This window comes from Theropithecus gelada, chromosome 3 (assembly GCF_003255815.1).
Source record: "Theropithecus gelada isolate Dixy chromosome 3, Tgel_1.0, whole genome shotgun sequence".
In the NCBI taxonomy this organism is placed as follows: Eukaryota; Metazoa; Chordata; class Mammalia; order Primates; family Cercopithecidae; genus Theropithecus; species Theropithecus gelada.
This window is the reverse complement of record NC_037670.1, coordinates 87,995,200-88,016,126: the sequence shown is the minus strand read 5'-3', so window position 1 is coordinate 88,016,126 and position 20,927 is coordinate 87,995,200. Positions and strand designations below refer to the sequence as shown.

Here is a 20,927-nt window from a genome sequence, read left to right as displayed (position 1 = left end):
GGTTTCCTTATAACCCACCTTATATCCAATATGTAAGGGAAGAGAGAGCTGAAATAATCAGTAATGTACGAAAGAAAAATATGAAGTAGGAAAGGAAGGCAATAGAGGGAATATCTTTTCTCTTCCCACATTACACACTGCCCTCCTACTGAAACATTTTAAATCCATTTTCTCTTTAAGAAATAATAGATGAAAATTGAAAACAAAGTTAAGCAGAAAGATAAATAAGAACTTATAACTCCAGCCTCCATCACTAAAATGTTGGTATATATCCTTCCAGACTTTTTAGTATACCTATATGTGCCCGAAATATAAACATATCTATATATTGCTTTGTAATCTTACATTTTTACTTTATATTTTATGCTGAGGACATCTTTCTATGTCTATAAAAAATAATCCTGGCCACACCATCTGTAAGAGCAGAGAAATACCAGGTAAGGAATACGGACTCTGGGGTCAAACAGGTGAGAATTCAAGTCTCATGTTGGCTGCTTTATAACTATGTGACCCTCAGAAAGCTGTTATTTTGTCTAAGTCTCAAGTTTCTTATTTATGCAATAGAGATCACAATGATACCTACTTCACAGGCTACAGCTAGAATTAAAATAATGCATGTAAAGTAATTAGCAAATACCTGACATGACAGTTATGTGCTCGATGTTAAGTAGCTATCATTATTAGCAGTAGTGAATATTCTATTATATTACATTTTTGAAAAAACTCAATCTTCTATTGTTTGGCATTTAGATTATTTCTATTTTTTTAACCTTTTATTTTGAAATCATTATTGACTTACAGGTACTTGCAAAAACAGTAAAGTCCCACATACCCTATACCCAGTTTTTCCCAGTAGTTAACGTCTTACACATCTATGATACAATATAAAAATGTGGGAGTTGACATTAGTATAATCTACAGATTTTATTCAGATTTCACCAGATTTACATGCACTGATCCATTTATATGTGTGTGGGTATAAGTAAATGCAATTTTATCACATGTCCACATTCCTGTAACCAGCACCACAATCAGGGTATGGAACTTTTCATCACCACAAGATCCCCTGTGCTACCCCTTTATAATCACACTCCCCTTTACTTCCTCCATCTCCATAATTATATCATTTCAAAATGTTTATGTAAGTGGAAGCCTATGGATACGGTTTGGCTGTGTCCCCCCCGGGAATCTTATCTTGAATTGTAGCTCCCATAATTCCCATGTGTTACGGGAGGGACTCAGTGAAAGATAATTGAATCATGGGGGCGGTTTTCCCCATACTGTTCTTGTGGTAGTAAATACGTCTCATGAGATCTGATGGTTTTATAAGGGGTTTCCCTTTTCACTGAGCTTTAATCCTCTCTTGACTGCCACCATGTAAGACAAGCTTTTTGTCATCTGCCATGATTGTGAGGCCTCCCCAGTCACATGGAACTGTGAGTCCATTAAACCTCTTCTTCTTTATAAATTACCCAGTCTCGGGTATGTCTTTATCAGCAGCATGAACATGGAGTAATACACCTATACTATGTAATGTTTTGAGATTGGCTATTTTCTCTCAGCATAATGTCCTTGAGATCCATCCAAGTTGCTATGTATATCAATAGTTTGCTCCTTGGTATTGCTGAGTAGCATTCAATTGTATGGATGTACCACAGTTTGTTTAACCATTCATCTGTTGAAAACCACTTGAGTTTGTTTCCAGTCTTTGGCCAATACAAATAAACTTGCTCTGAACATGGGTATAGATTTGTGTGTGGACATAAATTTTCATTTATCTGGAACAAATGCTCAGAAATGAGTGTTGGGTTGCATGGTAAATGCATGTTTAGTTTTATACAACACTGCCAAACTGTTTTCCAGAGTGGCTACACCATTTTACATAGCTACAAGAAATGTATGATAGATTAAATTCATATGCATTTTCACCGGCATTTGATACTATATTTTCTTTTAACTTTGGCTCTTCTAATAGGTGTGTAGTGATATCTCATCATGGCTTTAATTTGCATTTTCCTAATGGCTAATGATGTTGAATACCTATTTCTAATTTTTGATGTGACAATGCAAAATGGATACTTTGTTTGGATAAATCCTAAGTTAATTCCTACAATGAATTCTTCAAAGTGGAATTACTAGATAGGCAGATTTTTAAAATAGTGGGAAAATAATATCATATTGCCCTCCAGAAAATTACCAATTTACACTCCCATCAGCATCACATGAACTGCTCAGCTTTGAAAGTACTAACTCTCTCTCATTGTCTCCCCTACAAGGTTAAAAAGACAGTTCTTGCCAATACATTCTCCACTACCAGGGAAATAAAATAAAAATTAGGTTTCCCTAAATCTTAATAGAGCAGAAAATGAACCAACTAAGATACCCTCTCTAAGGACATCTCACATTCAGACATGCATTTAACATTTTCATCAAACACATTAGGAAGAAAGAAAACTCATTTACCTTTATGGGCAATATGACACAGATCTTCTTGCATTTTAGAAAACTCTGATGAGGTTTCAGAGCCATCAGAATAATTTTTCTCTTCTCCAAAATCTAGTGTTGACAAATTAGGATTGGAGGAGTGTAGTCTTACTGGGCCAGAAAAAGGTTTGGGGACCTGAAGTAACACCAAAGGGAGACATTTCTTTTCAGATGCAGATTGCTTAGAATATTTACTTGATTCTAAGATTGAAATACAGTAATATAAAACATTTTATAGGTAGGTCTTTCTACTGAGTGATAACTTATTTTTAAAAATGAGAACTCAAGACAACACTTTCCACAGCAACTTGCTTCTTGTGAGCTAAAAATGGGTGAGAAATCACATATTCTTTTGGAAATGATAGAAGCATTAAAGCTTTAGGTTGAAAATGACAGCTAAAGCTGCCAGGCTTTCTCATGTATACTCAATTCCTTCCTCCTGGCAATAATCATCCATGTATCCAGGCAGTTAGTAATGGATAGGTTTAAAATGCTTTCCTTTGCACCTAGGGCTTCTACAAAACAAATGACCTTCATTTGTACATGGAACATTCTTTACTTCCAAAGTGCTTATCTTCAGTCCATAAACTACTTTGAACCAAAGAGTATACAAGAGTGTATCAGGTGACCTAACCAGAAGCTTGAGATTTATGTTGATTCTAAAAGTGTTCCAATTTAATATGAAACAGTTAAGCTGCAAATCTTGGCCTGTGGCTTAGCTGTGCACTGGGAAAGCTCCTCACATGCATGACACAGTGAATCCTGGATGAGGCATTGGGAGTTTGGAGATAAGAGGCCAAGGAGAATCTACACCATGTCCTGTGCCCAGAGAATCATGCCTGTGGGCTTAGAGGGATGACAAATCCATGGAGCATGAGCAGAAGACATAGGTCAGAGCACACAGTAACTGCAGCCACAAAACAAGGCACAAACACAAGCAGGGAAGAGCACAGGCAGGCTCAACAGTGAAGATGGGGAAACCAAAAGCCCTAGAAATGGCAGCAGTCCCTGCAACCTCACACCCTTTTTCCCTTAGAAAATATTCTCTCCCTTGCCCATGATCCATTATGTGCATATCCTAGCACCCAGACAGTCTAAGCGATTCAATTCATCTATCTGCAGAGGACATTGGAAAGAACAACTACAGAATATTCACTCATCTATTCTCCTAGCTGAGTCAAGGCAGCTCCCGGCACATGGCATGCAGAGCAGGGCCAATGAAGAAACCAGTCTGTCGGGGGAAGCAATGGTTACCTGCAGCGTTCCTTTAGCATCTTTGCCAATAGCTCTGGACCGCCACCTCCTTTGTGATCTTTTTTCCTTTTTGGGACTTTCAAAAGCTCCACCCTTTGTTTCAAAACAGGAAAGAGAGCACAGACAGTAAAGTCCACCAAACCGATAAGGATAAATGCTTAGCAAGGTGACTACCTCCATCCCCTTGACTTTGGCTGAAGCAACTGACCACAGCATCCCACTGTTAGTGAAAGGCTGGGAGGAGAAAGGAAAGCAGAAGAGGGCCAGAATGTCAACAGAAGAGGAGTCAGGCTCACCTGGATGGCGTTGATAGCTGGTGCCGAGTATGTCCGATGCAGGACATCCATGCTTTGCAGGAGCTGGCTCATTTCTACCAGGTAGGCATGACAGTGCGCCAGGTCTGTGGGGGAAAAGAGGATAGTGCTCACAATGCTCCACCAGCAAGAGGGATCACTGCTGTCCCCATGCCAGCTACTTTTCCTTATTTATCTGTAGTTGATTTTTTTTTTTATCTGTAAGGATCGGAAATTTTACTTCCCTTTTTACAGGAAAGGCTGTAGACTCTAGTGGTTAAGGGCACAAATCTTGAGAACCAGGCTGCCTCAGTTTGAATCCACTTAATGAACTGTAACTATTGAGAAAATTGCAAAACTGCATGCCTCAGCTTCCTCATCACAAAGATGGGGATAATTATACACGTAGATCACAAGAAAGTTGTGAGAATTAAATGAGTTGATGTTGCAGAGTTCTTAGAAGAGTGTTTGGCACAGAGTAAAAACTAAATAAATCAGCCAACATCATCATCATCATCAAGTTTAATCCTGTAGTAATATGCTGACGCTATCCACTTGTCAGGACCTAATGCACATTAATGAAACTAAAATGAAAGTTGTACCAGTCTCTAAGGAAAACTTTGTCAATCATGGACCTGCCTGAGGATCATAATGAGCCTCTGCAGATGGACCTGAGAGGACATAAGAGGACTCTCCAACCAGATCCCAGTTGCTAACTCAAAAGATAGTCCATAATTTGCCATTCGCTGGATGCTGATGGATGTTTCTGCTAAAGAATACAGGCCCAAATGCCTTAAGCTAGAGGCTCTCACAGTTTGATATCATCGGGATCACCCGGAGACCTTGTTAAACCATAGCTCACTGGGCTCCACCCCTAGTTTCTGATTCAGTACATCCGGGTTGAGCCTGAAAATGTGCATTTCTGGTAAGTTCCCGGGTGGATGCTGCTGCTCCAGAGACAAGGCTCCAGGGACTGCTTTGACAAGCTGTCACTCAGTAAAGCTCAAAAGTGATGTTTATTGGAGGGGCAAAGCCTACATGGTCCCAAGGGTGATACTACCTACATTCAACAAGAGATAATGCAATTTTCAAGGCTGCCACCTGGTATCTTTCTCCAACAGTGGCTCTCAATCATGGCTACACTTTTAAATCAATTGGAGAAATCTTCTAAATTATATATGCCTAAATCCCACCCCCAGACAATTCAATCAGAGCACTCCCAATCCCACTGTGGATCTTTTCGGTTTTTAGTTCCCTAAGTCAGTCTTAGCTAATTAAGGTTGAGAATGCTGAGTTTCCTTATGGCAGGCGCCTTATCAAAATCACTTGGGGAACTTTGGAAAATTAGTGATACCCGGGCCCTACCTCAGACCAATTTAAAGAGATCATTTGAGACAGAGGACTGGGAATGGGTATTACTGCATTTTAAAAGCCCTCTGGGTGATTCTAATGTGCAGTCAGGGTAGAGAACACCTAAGTCGTGAAGATCTCCATCTGATCACCCCCTCACCTCCAGCACAATGATTCTCAATCTTGGATGTGTGTCAGACTCTGCCCTTGGAGACTGACTTAGAGGCCCATGTGGAAATCAGGCATCAGTATCAGGCATCAATACTGAAGGAACAGAAGAAGAAACCTGTCTGCATGTACAGCCAGGTGAAGATGCAAAGATCTGCAAGGAGAGTGTCTCTTGTTGATGATGGGTGCAACTTTTACAAGCAAAATATGGAAGGGAATGTGGACAAGCAAAGGGGAAGGACACAAATGCACCTGAAGTGTAAACATCAAACCAGTATCATCTAACAGCCACGACAGAAAGCAGAGGTTTCAAGTCACTCTACCTTTGGAGCATTTTTCCATGTCCTCTGAAGACTGTAACCATAATGGAACTCGTGTCTCTCCACCGCAAGAAAATGATACATTGCTTCCAGTTTGAAATAAATTCTGCTTTGATATACTGCTACGCTGTTCCACAGATGACAAAAACACATTGTAAACGGAAACAGAGCCCAGCAGGGACATGTTAAGGTAAAGGATAACAGAATGGGTTAGTCACTAATGGACACCATTTGCCTATAACGAGGAAGAAGCTTCTAGCTAAGTACTAAAACCTCTGACTATCACCCTGGCTTGGCCATACCATGCTATGATATGGCATGCTTGAATGGTGGACCTTATTTTCTTCTTTTATCACATATTAATAATAACACCAAAATAATAAATGTTTGGAACTATTTTGCAATCCTGCACAGCTATATGCATACCTACTGTAGTTTACAACCAGAAAAGGAAACCAAACTCAAACCAGTCAGGACAAAGCTAGTTCATTCAGAGATGCTAAATTCCTCCTCATTCTTCAGTCACTGTCCCCCCCAGATAAGAGATGCTCGTCTGGTCTTGCTTCTGACTCAGTGGGCAAACAGACTAATTAAATACCACCCCAAGCCTACCTGCTTGTCCCTGAAAACCTCTCCTTCTTCGGACTCAGCTCCCAAGATAGGACTCCATGAAAAAAAGCCACCCCGTTCTCAGATTCATTATTGGCAAAACACTCATTACCTTCCTACTTGAAATGGAGTCAAACACCCCAGATGTAGAGTCTGTGACGGTGGACCCTGAGAAAAAGTGATTAACTTCATGTGGAAACATGGCAATTTCATTCTGACGATACATTCTGTGATGGCGAAGTTTCGATACCCACTCATCAAAGACTTCTTCTGATTTGACCTATGATGTATTCAATTGAAAAAAGGAAAGAAGAGAATCACTCACGGGAAGGAACAATTACTCATCAAATTGAGGCCACTCCCGAAATCCACCTTTTCAGTTGGCACATAATTTCAACAGCCAGGCGCAGTGGCTGATGCCTGTAATCCCAGCAATTTGGAAGGCCGAGGAGGTAGGACCACTTGAGCCCAGGAGTTTGACACCACTCTGGGCAACATGGTGAAACCCTGTGTCTACAAAAAATACCAAAAAAATTAGCCAGACATGGTGGCACAAGCCTGTGATCTGAGCTACTCGGGAGGCTGAGGTGGGAGGATCACTTGGGCCTGGGAGGTTGAGGCTGCAGTGAACCGAGATTGAGCCACTGCATTCCAGCCTGGGTGGCAGAGGGCGACTCTGCCTCAAAAAAAACACATAAATAAGAAAGAAAAGGAATGGAGAAGTAGCCTCTCATTGACTGTTTACATTGATGTGGTCTACAGGAACAAGTTTGAGAAAGAAATGCAGAGTAAAAATGATCTTTACAAAGTATGTATTTTGGCTTTCTATGAGTGAATCCAACTGTTATTTATTTATTTACTTATTTATTTGAGATGGAGTCTTGCCCTGTTGCCCAAGGCTGGAGTGCAATGGCCCGATCTTGGCTCACTGCAACCTCCACCTCCCAGGTTCAAGCAATTCTCCCACCTCAACCTCCCGAGTAGCTGGGATTACAGGCATGCAGCATCACGCCCAGCCAATTTTTTGTATCTTTAGTAAAGACAGGGTTTCATCATGTTGGCCAGGCTGGTCTCGAACTCCTGACCTTGTGATCTGCCTGCCTCGGCCTCCCAAAGTGCTGGGATTACAGGCGTGAGCCACTGCCTGTAATGCTATTTTTAAGAAACCAGAACACTGCCAATCATATTAAGCAACAAATAAATTGATATTTATATTTATCTGCCTCTTAAAGCATTTCTAAGTTCTCTAATCCCAGCTTCTCTATCCCTACTGAAAATATGAGCACCATTTTTCTTTTTAAACTCTTTTCTAATTCAGACTTTTCAGATCAATCTTTTCTGAACTGGAATGAATTAGTAAATTCTTCCTAAAATATTTAACCTTGTTCATCTCTCCAACAAAGAATACATTGCTGAGGAGTATATGTGATATGGTTTGGCTGTGTTCCGTGTCCCCACCCAAATCTCATCTTGAATTCCCACATTTTGTGGGAGGGACCTGGTCAGTGAGAGAGAACTGGATCATGGGGGCAGGTCTTTCCCATAGTGTTCTTGTGGTGGTGAGTGGGTCTCACAAGATCTGGGGGTATTATAAAGCGGGGTTTCCCTGCACAAACTCTTTCTTTTTGCCTGCCACCATCCACAGAAGATGTGACTTGCTCCTCCTTGCCTTCTGCCATGACTGTGAGACCTCCCCGGCCATGTGGAACTGTAAGTCTATTCACCTCTTTCTTTTGTAAATTGCCCAGTCTTGGGTATGTCTTTATCAGCAGTGTGAAAATGAACCAATACAATATGTTAATGAACGTGAAGGTTATTTAAAAGAACATTTCTCCCACTCTCAGAAATAAAGCACTGTACGGCAATATTATTTTTCCAACTTTTTTTACTCTCATACTCACAAACCTTTAGCCATTCTCTCCATAAATGAGCAATTATCAATTTCTAATTTCCATGAAGAATACTGTTTGTAACTAGTAGTTTTTATTTAAAGATATTTCAAACGTTTATAAAAATATATGTGATATATACAAAAAGAATATAACAAGCACCTATATACCACAGATATTTCTTAAAAGTCAATTTTGGCCGGGCACTGTGGCTCACGCCTGTAATCCCAGCACTTTAGGAGGCTAAGGAGGGTGGATCACGAGGTCAGGAGATCGAGACCATCCTGGCCAACATTCGGTGAAACCCCATCTCTACTAAAAATACAAAAATTAGCTGGGTGTGGTGGTATGCGCCTGTAGTCCCAGCTACTCAGGAGTCTGAGGCAGGAGAATCGCCTGAACCTGGGCGAGAGAGGTTGCAATAAGACGAGATCGCGCCACTATACTCCAGCCTGGGTGACACAGCGAGACTTGGTCTTAAAAAAAAAAAAAAAAAGTCAGTGTGTGTGTGTGTGTGTCAATGTATTGATATTTTCAAAGTAAAAAAATGATAGATACCCATATATTAGAACACTGAGACTTATGAAGCTGCAATTTAAGATAATCCAAAAGGATGCACAGTAGGATAACTTCCAAGATGAAAAGTTCAGGTCAAACTGTGAAAATCTTTACTAATGCCAGAGATGAGAGCTAGGATATGCAAATAAATGCCAGCAATATCACTCACTGAGGAACTGTTAGGTTGGCTCTAGTGTTGATTGTTAGAAGTACCTATAAGACTGGAAGCACCTGCAGGGGCTTTCTAATGTGTCATTTACAGGAAGAAGCAATACAAACAGACTCACACCTACTTGTCTCCCCTAAATTATGTTCTTGAAATGTATTTCATTTCCCAGATGTGGTTAAAAGGAATTTTACAGGAATCTTGTGTCATCCTTTGCTCTGATCTATTCTCAGAGGCCCTTATAAGTCAGTGCCCAAGCACTCATCTGGACTCACTTTTTTATCAGTTAAACAAGGTAGAAGAATAAGAGCACTTTATTAAATAACTGTCCAGGGTCCTGTTCCAGTCTCTCAAGTAGTTCTAGGGTCATGGGTGAACAGCCGCTTAATCTCTCTGCTATCCAGGATCCCTTATCTATAAAATAAATGGGATCAAACAGCCCACAATTTAAAACTGCCTGACTGAGTCTATTAACTAGAACCCTCAAATAACTACACTTGCCTAAGCTAAGAATCAGAGCTGATGTTCAAAAGAACGAACAAGAAACCAAACAGAACTTAAAGCAAATCACAGAGAAATATTAAACTGCATTTATCACAATATTAGCATTCAATATATTTTAAGGTATTCTAACCCTTTAAAAATTATTAATTCATAATTACTTTTATTTTGTTAACCAGAATAGTGGGCAAATAAGAACCTATTAATTCCTGACCATGTCAAAATACAGAGCCAAGATTCATTGGAAGTACCTGAAGAAATAACCTAAACTATTCTAGTGGAGATCAATCAATGAAACAGAATAAAGGATAGTATTCTTTCTTAAATTTCTTTTTTCTCTTAAGATATAGGCTTTTCCCTCCCATACTTCACACCAGTCATTTGCAGCCAGGGGTGATTTTATTCTCTAGGGAACACCTGGCAATGTCTGGAGATATTTTTGGTTGTCATAACTGGAGAAGGATGCTATTGGCATCTAGAGAGAGGGCAGGGGGGCAGGGACACTGCTCAACATCCTGCTATACAAAGTCAGCCCCCCACAACAAAGCATTATCCAGCTCACAATGTCAACGGTGCTGAGGCTGAAAAACCTTGCTTTACACAATTAGCTACACCCAGAGATACAGTTAGGCTAGGAAATAGTGAAGATTTCACTGTCTTGCCCATTCAACCAACCACAGGTATGTGGTCCACATGGCTCAATCACCACACACATGCCATAGAGAGGACAGGGACACACTGAGACAAGGAGCTCATGATCTCATGCTTTCATTTTCCTAATCCTGGGGCCCCATTCCCAATATCTCAAGTAATTTTCCCAAGTAAGAAAACGGTCTTAGTATTTTCTCAATTAATTTCTAACATTCGGGTACCATCCAACAAGCACATACAATAACTACACTTCCTGAGTTTACACTGGGCCAGGCACTAGGCCAAGTTTTCTACATGCAGCCCGACAAGATGAGTGTTATAATAATTTTCATTTTGTTTTAGGTGGAAAAACTGAGACTTTCAGAGATAAGTAATTTGCCAAAGTTCAATGGCTAGTGAGTAGCCACATCAAGATCTGAACCAGATCTAGATCTCACGCTTCACGCTTTGACTATCTCTACCACCTGCAGGAGAGACAGCACAAGAGGGTAAGCAGCTTTGAAGTACTATTTGGGAATCCCCGCTTTAGGGGAAAAATTCCTGACATTTCACTACAATATTAGAATTTTGGTGGGATTCCTATAAAATTAGCCAAAGTGATAAAACAGGGCTCCATGGCCTAAATGTTATATATATTTCAGGAACACATGTTAACCCATAGTAAATGGTTCTTCACTAAAGATGTTACTGCCTGAGTGGAGATGGTTTGCAAACAACATTTTTCATTGTTGACTGTTGTCACAATCACTGGGGGCAGGCTGGTATCTAGGGGATGAGGTGACCAGGAGGCTAAACCTTCAAGCAGTGCTGACAGTCCTGCACAATGACATCCCATTCAAACACCAACACTGTCCATGAGAAACACTTTGGTAATGAAGGTCTTCTACATGTTGGCTGAATACCCAAAAGGCATCACCAACAGTATAATAACTGACAATCCTTCCCCAACATAAGTCAACTCTGCACAGTGGGAAGCAGCCTCACCTTCAGATGGTAGATGTGCTCCTCGGTGTCAAGGTCTATGCATTTTGATGACTTCTTTACAGACATCACTGAGAGCCCCACGTCAATGCAGCCATGCAGCTTCTCTCTCTCTATCTGCAAAGGCACCAAGAGGGTCACTTGGGAACCATGGTGTTAAAAGCAGTAGTCACAACCCTGACACACCCTTCCACACCCACTGACAGTAAAATCACAACCACTGCGACTCCTCAAGCACTTAGCGTGAGCCAGTGCTGAGTTATGTGCTGGACATGCACTGTCTTCCTGAGTCTCTGAGGTAGGAAGTACTCTCCCCATTTTACAGATGAAGAAACTGGGGTACAGAGGGGTTAAGTAACAAGCAGTTTACATAGTCAGGATGTGAGGAAGCAAAAGAGTAAACACTGTGGGTTGACTCCCATAGCAGTGAATTCACCTGTCAACTGCACTGCCTCCCGCTGAATTAGTTTCTGGTGTCTACATTCATTTAGAAGTTGATGTATTAATAAAAGAAGTGAGAGCAGGAAGCTGAGAGGACAGGAGAGGAAGAAGGGAGAAGAGCAGGACTCCTTCAAGGGGCAGAACAAATGGTCATTCAGAGCCCTCACACACCAACTGCCCGGGATTAATTTGAAAAGGAACTTCTTCACCCAGGGCCTTCTCCCCGAACCCCTTGGTAACAGTACAAGAGAGAGGGACGCCCTATGTTTTGTTCCTGTTATCTAGCTGTGAGGATGTATTCTCCCACCCGGGGAACTCCTTAGCACAACCTTAAGACCAGAACAGACCTTTGCATGCCCTGAGAGTGTTGGGGGAGCCCCTGCACCTGGACCTGGTGGAGGAACTGAGCCTGCCTGGAACCCAGAGCTCAGACAGAAGTGATTCCCCTCTATGATTTCCAGTTCTGAGAAGAGCTATCCTCAACTATACGCACTCTCATCTCTGAGCTGATGGTTACCCCTTTAGGATTCTCCAATACCACACTGAGCCCACGAAAAGACTTACATCATTTTGGCTCTTGGCATATTTCAAGATTCCTTTGTCCAGATAGAAGAATCTCTGTGGGGAAGAAAGTATTATTAATTAAGACATTCAATTTAGGTGCCCTTTTCTTGGTCTGAAATTACAACTAGAAATTAAATATGAGTGCCTAAGAAACAGGTGCTGAGTGGGGCAGTGTGAATGCAAATAAAGGGGAGGCCAAGAACAACCTTACCTTGTGCCAGCCTTTTAAGGGCCATTTCCTCTTTTTCAGCAAAAATCCTTTCTGAACTGGTGGCTCCTGGGTGTAATTCATCTCCCCTCTCAGTCCTTCCACCACTTCCCAGCTGTCCTGTTCCAACAAAAGAGTTGATGTTAAATGTCTACCTTTTTGAAAAATAATAATGGTAAAAAGCACTGCATCCTATCAGTAAATTTATTCTAGATGGGGAGGCTGGCTGGGTTTGTTGGGGAGAAGAAATCCAAATTTAATTTCCATACAGTCCCTGGGCTTCATAGATTTAATTCTATAATTTAGTGGCATCGAATTTCAGTTTTTTTAAAGCTCTTTTTTGAGAAGAGAATGTTTCTTTCGGTGTTTGAACCTTAATAGGCACAGTTAAATGTAAAGATTTTCCTGTAAGTTCTATTTTTGTTCACTTTGACATTACCATGCAATTACTGTTTGCTCAGCACTAGACTTCGGTCTGAATTTTAACCAAAAGAGAGTGTGTGTGTGTGGTGTGTTGTTGGGGGAAGGAAGTTGGTTTAAGAATTGGCTGAAAAGTATGAGACAATGCAAATCAGTAAATATGACAACTTGGTTGAAATAATTATTTTGTTGAAAATCAGCATCCACAAATTCTAGGTATTTAAATGTACTGGAAATCTAGATGCGTTAAAAGTATATTTTTGCAACAAGAACTTTCACTCTTTTTTCCCAGAAATTTGTTTTTTCCATCTTTTTTTGTTTCAAAAACTTTTCTTTCTTTGGCCAATTATTACAAACAGTTCTTACAACTAATCTTCCACTATTGGCTATTTAGGTTATTTCAACTAATTGAAAAAGAATTTTAAAAGAAATAAAAAAGAAAAACACTAAAAGTTCTGAAAATTTACTTTTAAATACTTAAAAATGAATACATCATTGCTAATCACCTGAAGATAAACCAAAAGTGGCAATAGTTCAGTGACTGGGAGAGTTTATTTTTATTATTATTTTTAAATTTTTTATTGGGATATAATTTACATGAAATGCACGAATCTTAAAGAGTATGCCTTGATAAATTTATACATTTATACATATACTTAGTAACTGCCAGCCAGATCCAACAGAAAATATTTCCAACACAGAGTAATTAAGTTTTGACAAGCATGACACTTCAGCCAAGATTTCACCTGGACTAACTTGCTCTGAGTCAAATCTCCAGCCCACAAGCAGGTGCTACAGACAGAAGCCAAGGGCACTGGGAGATGGACAGTGAGTCTGAACCAGCACCAGGGAGCAGGAGGCAGTTAGATTCAAGTCCTGGGACACAAGTGGTCTAATAGGGAGGGCACAGAAACCACACAGGGTCCTGAGTGGCTCTGGCTCAGTTTCTGTGTTGTCCTCAAGTTCAATACATGGGACCCACCTGGTAATGAGAACCCTTTCCTACGTTAGCAACGGAACTCTTTACGTCACGATCGTGACGGGTCTGTCTTCTATCTGATGGCACTTTACTGTGAATCCAATTAAAGGTACATTCCAGAGTTTTAAAATATCACAGTGGTATTCCCAAGATCTGGAGTTGTGAAAGAGACTTCTTCAATGGAAAAAAGCAAAGCTTCGAAAAAAGATCCAGCTTTTAAATTAGATGATTTTTTTTAAGGAAGGTAGCAATGTTGAATGAGATTTCTTCATAGCAATTATTACCAATTATTCCAAGTCACTTAATTACACTCAGACAATAAATGCATACAAATAAGTGATGGGAAGTCAGATTTCCTATTACTTAAAAACACCAAAAAAAAATCTTACTTGAATTTATTTTAGCTCAGAAAGTCATTCCTCAAAATTTAACACACTTTACCTGTCTAAATGTTAATGAACCTTTACGGTTGTCAAGTTAAAACTTCCACCTCAAATTTCACCCCCTCCAGTGGAAAATACCATTTAATCCCTAGAGACTCCATAAGGACTCCATCTTACTTTTCCGGAGGTTCACCACTTACTTATGATAATATGTACATGAGGTTTTATCATCCCTGCTGGACAGTAGGCTCCTTGAGGGCATAAAGGGTCCAGAGTATTTCCGATTTCCCCACAACGCCTAACCTGCTGTCCTGTGAATAGTATGCATCTGATTGGCAAATGAATAAACTTAGTCTTGGAATAAGTCTGCAAACAGATTTATCTTCTTGGAATGTCATAAATTAGTATGCGTTTGAAGTATGCCCAGTATCTTTGAGCCGAATGACTATTTACAAATGAGATACAATGCATCCACATTTGTTAAAGAAGGGGGTGTGGGTGTTGTTGTCATTGTTAAATAAAAATCCAAAACTTAAAATCCTCTGGAAGTACTCTAAGTGGATCAAGTCCTTTTGATTTGTTTATTTTAAGATTCCCAGGCAGAAGCAACCTGCACAGCACTAATACTAAACAATCATGCACATCTGCTCAAAACATTTGATTGTGCACAATGCAAATACCAAGAGGAATCGGACGTTATGGCATCCTTTACAAAACTGAAAAAAAAAGGAGATAAGATCATACCTGTAAGTTTAAAGGAAAACAAGAATTAAATCTGAGAACTATTTCAAAAATTCCTGTTAGAACTGGATTGTTCCTCCTCCTGAGACAGAGTGCATTCCTATCAGTGAGCCACCAAAGAGGGCAGGGAATTAAAGCACATCTGTTGGCCCTTAACATAAATAAACAAACAAAAATAGGAGTTGATTTTTTTTTCCTACAAAATATTGTGTTTTCTTCATTTTATCTTCCACCTAGGGTCAGAACTTGAAACTGTTACCAGGTTGGAAAAGCTAGATTTGAAATATTTAAGAAAGTGAAGACTCTCCTTGGCTAAAAAAGCAATGCAACCAACTCCTTTTCTGGACTCGACATCCAAATCTGACCCCTGCCCCACCGCCAACTCCCCTGTCACCATCCATGAGTCATGAGGCCAACATCTAGCCTGGTGGTCCTCAGTGAGGTTGCGAGTGCTCCCTCCGGGCCACTGTGGAATCCTGGAACCACTTTTAGTTGTGACAATGATAAGGAGATGCCTCTAGCATGGAATGGCTGGGAGCCAGGAATGTTAGATGTCCCACAATGCCTTGGTCTTGCACAATGAAAACGCTGTCCCACACCCCAAAGACTTCCCAAAGTGCCATTAGCCATTTCTGTAGGTGAAATGTACTTAAAATCACTTGAGCATGGAACCGAACTCTGTTTCACATACACATCAACGTATTTTCGCATGGTTTTTATGCACTCTTGGGATGTAAGTGCTGAGTAACTGAGGGAAGACTGTATTTTGTTCTTGTTGGAACTTTACCAAGTGTCTCCCACTATTTTAGAGAACGACGTTGCTGAAGGCCATGCTATTTGAGCTATTAATACAGCATACCTGTATCCTCTCCATTTGCAGTGGTCCCTTTCTATGTATAGGTATATCTGATCACTTCATTATGTCTTCTGGTGTGGTCATGCCTGGGCTTTTACATATTGAAATGTATGTTTTAACATTAACCACATTCGTTGAATTTTCCTTTATATTACAGTAAAGCATGATGCTGACATTTTCAAAATTATGTATTCAAGTAGGTTACATTAATAATGAATTTCAGCTGGACATAGTGGCACATGCCTGTAATCCTAGGACTCTGGGAGGCTGAAGCAGGACGAACGCTTGAGCCCAGGAGTGTAAGGCTACAGAGAGCTATGAGCACACCACTGCACTCCAGCCCGGGTGAAAGAGTGAGACCCTGTCTCTTAAAAAAAGTGTGTGTGTGTGTGTGTGTATATATATATATGTAATTTTTAATACACAAAAATTATATACATTATATATATTTACATATATAAATTATATATATACACACACACACAAATTTATAGGAGAGTAAAGCAATCATTAAAATACTGGTCATAATAAGAGGACACTGGTTACGTGGATGACAGGGTAAGAACCACTAATGAACTTGGTGCAAATTCTGTGTGCCGCTGTAAGAAAGAATACTAGGCCAGGACACAGTATATGTGAAATCACTTTGAAAATTGTAAAGGCTTTAATATTTTCTTGTAAGTAAGTCCTGTTGGTTCCATCTTCAAAATGTGTATTTTCTACTTCCTTCCTCTCGATTCCCCAGCCACCATCCTAACCTCAGCTCTCATCCATTCCATTAATTCCTCACTTGTACTAAAGTCAACAACCACTTCTGGGGCCTCATTGTGTCCTGTCCTTCATGCAATATAAAAATGAGTATGACAAAATGGTTGTCTTTATTTCCACTTTGGCGATTTACTTATATTTTGGCCTCCCAGAATCTTCTCTTGATCTTTACCAACCAACCAAACTCTTCAGGATTTTAGTTTGGTTTCTATCTCCTTCCATGAAATTCCTAAATTATCCAAACCACATCAGTCACATATTCCTGTAAATCACATTATTATTACTGTCCATTACCAAATAATTTAGCAATTAATTAACTTGTAAGGTTTTTTTTTCTTCCCTTTCATTTTTATCTCCAGTGCTTTCGTCTTTTCTTCCCACGCTATCGCAGTGACCATCTTTTCAACCTGCTTAGAATCCTAGTAAAGTACTAAGTATATATTTAGTAGGAACTAAAATATTTCTCCTGGTTTATTCATTGTTGGGGTCTCAAACTGAGAAAATAAGTTCTCAAACCAAGTAAATGGCACTGAGTAGCTGACTTACAAAGAAATATTAGGCTGTATCCACAATTCTGCACAGCATGCCATTTAAATATACAGTGGGGTTGGCTGAAATAATACATAAACATAACAATATAAGCAATAATAATATAAAATAATTGGAGAACACTTTCTAGCTCCATGAAAGTAGGAACCTTTTCTGTCTTGTTCACTACTTAAAATAGTACATAGTAGATATTAATAAATAAGCTGAAAGAATAGAGCAATTACAATAGCTAACACTTATTAAGCATCTTCTATATTTCAGATAATGTGCTAAACACCATACTTACATGATCATGTTTAATTCCTGCACAACCTTTGAGATTGGATTTATTATTCTTTATTTTTTTGCATGTGGAAACTGAGGGAGAGAGAATTAGATAACTTCCCTGATGTTATAAAACCAAGTGATGAAGCCACCTGACTGCAGAACTTAAATTTTTAATCATTCTGTCACATATTATAGCATACTGGATTTTTACTGTAGTTTAAGTATGAAAATTCTGATGAAGAAAAAGGAGTAAATCCCATTGGGTAGAAGCACAGTGGAGGGTCGAGACCTTGAGACAATTGGAAGGAGTTAAGAAACAGTGCAGTATGGATGGAGGCAAGTTAGGTCTTCAACCCTGCTCAGAGCTACCATTTTCCCTATCCTGTAGTCCCACCAAACAGGGAAGGGAAATTAGCCTGTACATTTTAAGGCTGCTGAGTCTTTGCCATTCATTTTTTTCATATCTGGAAAGCCTGCCCCATCTACCTCTTAGCCTGGTAAATTCTCATTTAGGCCCAAACGTCCTCCCTGGATGACAGTCACCTTGCACTATCAGCCTCCCTAGCTAGAACATGGGTTCAGTGAGGACAGGGACTGTGTCTTATTTATTACAATACTACTACCTGGGAAATAGGGGCCGAAATAAATATTTACTGAATGAGTCTGCAAAGCAAGGGGGGTATCAAAAGAATCCCCGAGAACCTTCAGGACATGGGACTTTAATAACGTGTGCTGGATTAGAGTGAGTTGGCACTCAGGACAGAAAACAAGAGGGATGTTGATTTCTTTTGGCTAAAGGAACCAGGACTTAGGAGTGTCTCCTGGTGACCCAAGAGTAGGGCACGCATCTTGAGCTGCATATCCTGAGACACAGTACAGGGTAGACTTGGGCCCTTGGGGAAATCAAGGCCCTGCTGACTTAGCCCAACACGGCTGCACTGATGTCTCGTCCTGTGGGGTGTCAAGCTTAAAGGTCACCATGAAGACCAGATGGAGAGAGAAACATGGGAGCGGTTGGGGGATGTGGCCTCTTAAGGTTTTTGCTTGAGTTTCACTGAAGACAGTCTGGCGCTGTCATCTGGCACTAAATTTAGTCTGTTTTACTGAATGTCTGAAAAGTGCCAAAGATAGAAAGCTGCTTTGTGATTGCAAAGGCAGCTAAGCGTTTATTCATGCTCATGTGCTGGCCAAGTTAATTTCCATATTGCTGAGTGCACGAATTGAAAGCACTTCCCTCCAGCACAGCTGTTTCCACAGGCACCTTTCAAATGCTGAATCCTCAGTCACTACCCTTGCAGTGATGTCAGAAATAGAAAACAATTTAAACTTTTATTCTTCTTGCAGCTGAAGAGTGTTGGGGAAGAAAGTTTTGTGGTTGCCTCTCTCAGGCATGGTTGGAAAATGGGTGTCCTGATTACTTGTTTAATCTGTTTATCAGTTTTTTAAAAATCACAAGGTAATACCCAGCCTTAAATAATATAATTTAATCTGTCTTTAATGATTTTAAAGGCATTCAGGATCTTCTACAGCCTATTAAGAAAGGCTAACGATCATCAGTATTACCTTTTATGATTGTTTTATGAACACTGACAATACTTGTCAATAGATTTTCAATTAATAGAATGACAGCTTTAACTGATGCTAGAGCAAAACTGTACTCACATTTCAATCACTGAGAGCTGGAGTTGTTGTTTCTTGTTAGATGTTTCTCAGCTATGGTTGTTTGTTTATTTGTTTAGCACCAGCAGGTCTGATAGCAATGGCAATTTTTAACAAAAGAAAAAATTAGTTGGGAGAAAGGTAGTGTATGAGCTCTCACTCAGTGCTTCTCAAACGGTAATTTGCATGTCAATCACTTGGAGATCTTGTTTAAAATGCAGATTTAAATTCAGTAGGTCTGGGGGAGGCCTGAGATTCTGCACTTGCACAGTTGAGGCTATCACTACTGCTGGACCATAAGCCCAACTTGAGTAGCCACATTCCAGGACACCAGGCTGTCTCGAAGAATTGGGATTTGACTTGATAGACTCTGAGGGCAAAACCAGGACTAATGGGTGGGAACTACAAAGCCCTGGATTCTAGCTCTGCCTAAAAGGATGGGTTGTCTTACTATCTAATGAGTGCTATGAAAAATAACAAAAACGCCATGGCTGCTCTATGAAAGTCTCTGAAGTGTTCCGTCAGAGGCTGTGGCCACTTGGCAGAGGCACCACAGAGAAGGTTCCAAGACTGGCAGGGAGTTTAGAACAAGTGAGCTATGAGATCCTTTCTAAATCTTCTATCATAAACTCATGTCGGACTAAACAGCAGCATTTGCGTTAGCCCTATAACCTCGGGTACAATTCCTGACTTTGGGATCTAAGTAAGAAGATTAAAGAAAGCAGGAGACTGAGCAATGAAGCTCCCACTTGGGTTCTGATGGCTACATGGGAGTAGCAGTCACTACCCGCCACTGTCACCGTCCCTTCTTTCCCTTCACACAGAGATGTAGCTCTCCAATCTCATGCCAGGGCTAGGGAAATGAATATCCAGATGATTCAGGCCCCAGAATGTTTCGAGTCTTATAACCTGGCTAGCCACAGACCAAAAACACTGGTGCCTTCATTACTTGGATAATGGGAGAATATTCACACAGTCTTTGTGGTGAACCCTTGAGAAAGCGAAGGAAAAGCAGTCCTTGCCAGCAGCTGATACTGCCAACAGGGAGACAAAACCCTGTGGGCTGCCAGTTCTGTCGGTGGCTCCACCTGAGGTCATTCCCATCCTGAGTTTCCAAAGAGAAAAACGCGTTCCAACTGTATTGACCACAGATGGATTTATAGTTAGAACAGCATTAATAAAAACACTTCAGTGCACATATGACTTTTCCACGCTGTTGATCACTCACTCAGCATTTATGGCTACAATTACTTTGGCATGTTTTTAGGCCCCTCAGATATATTTGGAAATCATTAATATTTGTTAAATATTCCCCTAATTGTATCAAGCCCCTTAAAGCTACAAACAGCATCTTCTATGCATTTTTCTCTCCTCCTAATGCTCTGTTCGGTAAGCAGGGTCTCTTGGACTATTAAAGATGAAAACACCCAGCCCATAAATGTCATTCCTCTCTCGCCATGCAGCCCACTGCGGTGGTGATGGGGTTTTTATAGTTGCTATTGTGGTAGTGATTATAGTTATAAAAGTGACAACTACTATTTTCTTAATATGATGTACCTTGTGGTGATTCTATAATGAAACTATTATTATCCTCGTTTCACAGACGAGAAAATTGAAACTCCAAATTAGTTTGTGCAAGATCACAAACTACTAAGAGGCAGAACCCATTTGCAGACTGAGTCTGGAGATCCCACGCAGAACCTCGCAGCTGAGTGTCCACTTTGGACAAGATCACCTAGAAGCACACTAGCACTTAGCTGAGTCCATCCAGGGCCACCTACTGACCCTCCCCTACCAGTCCTGCCTCTCACCCCCACTACTCTCTCCCCTAGTGGAACGAGTCTATCTTTTGCTCCAGGGGCATGTTT

General features: G+C 40.4%; 1 protein-coding gene across 1 annotated transcript in view; it reads right to left on the bottom strand.

Moving 5' to 3' along the window:
• The window catches only part of OSBPL3 (oxysterol binding protein like 3), a 184,537-nt gene that overhangs the window by 62,682 nt on the left and 100,928 nt on the right, over nucleotides 1-20,927 (bottom strand). The window contains exons 3-10 of the mRNA XM_025379596.1: nucleotides 12,441-12,557; nucleotides 12,230-12,283; nucleotides 11,228-11,341; nucleotides 6,591-6,758; nucleotides 5,873-5,996; nucleotides 4,035-4,138; nucleotides 3,739-3,831; nucleotides 2,464-2,620 (exon numbers count right to left, since the gene is read on the bottom strand). Coding sequence (XP_025235381.1) covers nucleotides 2,464-2,620; nucleotides 3,739-3,831; nucleotides 4,035-4,138; nucleotides 5,873-5,996; nucleotides 6,591-6,758; nucleotides 11,228-11,341; nucleotides 12,230-12,283; nucleotides 12,441-12,557 — 931 coding nt within the window. The remainder of the gene's footprint in view (nucleotides 1-2,463; nucleotides 2,621-3,738; nucleotides 3,832-4,034; nucleotides 4,139-5,872; nucleotides 5,997-6,590; nucleotides 6,759-11,227; nucleotides 11,342-12,229; nucleotides 12,284-12,440; nucleotides 12,558-20,927) is intronic.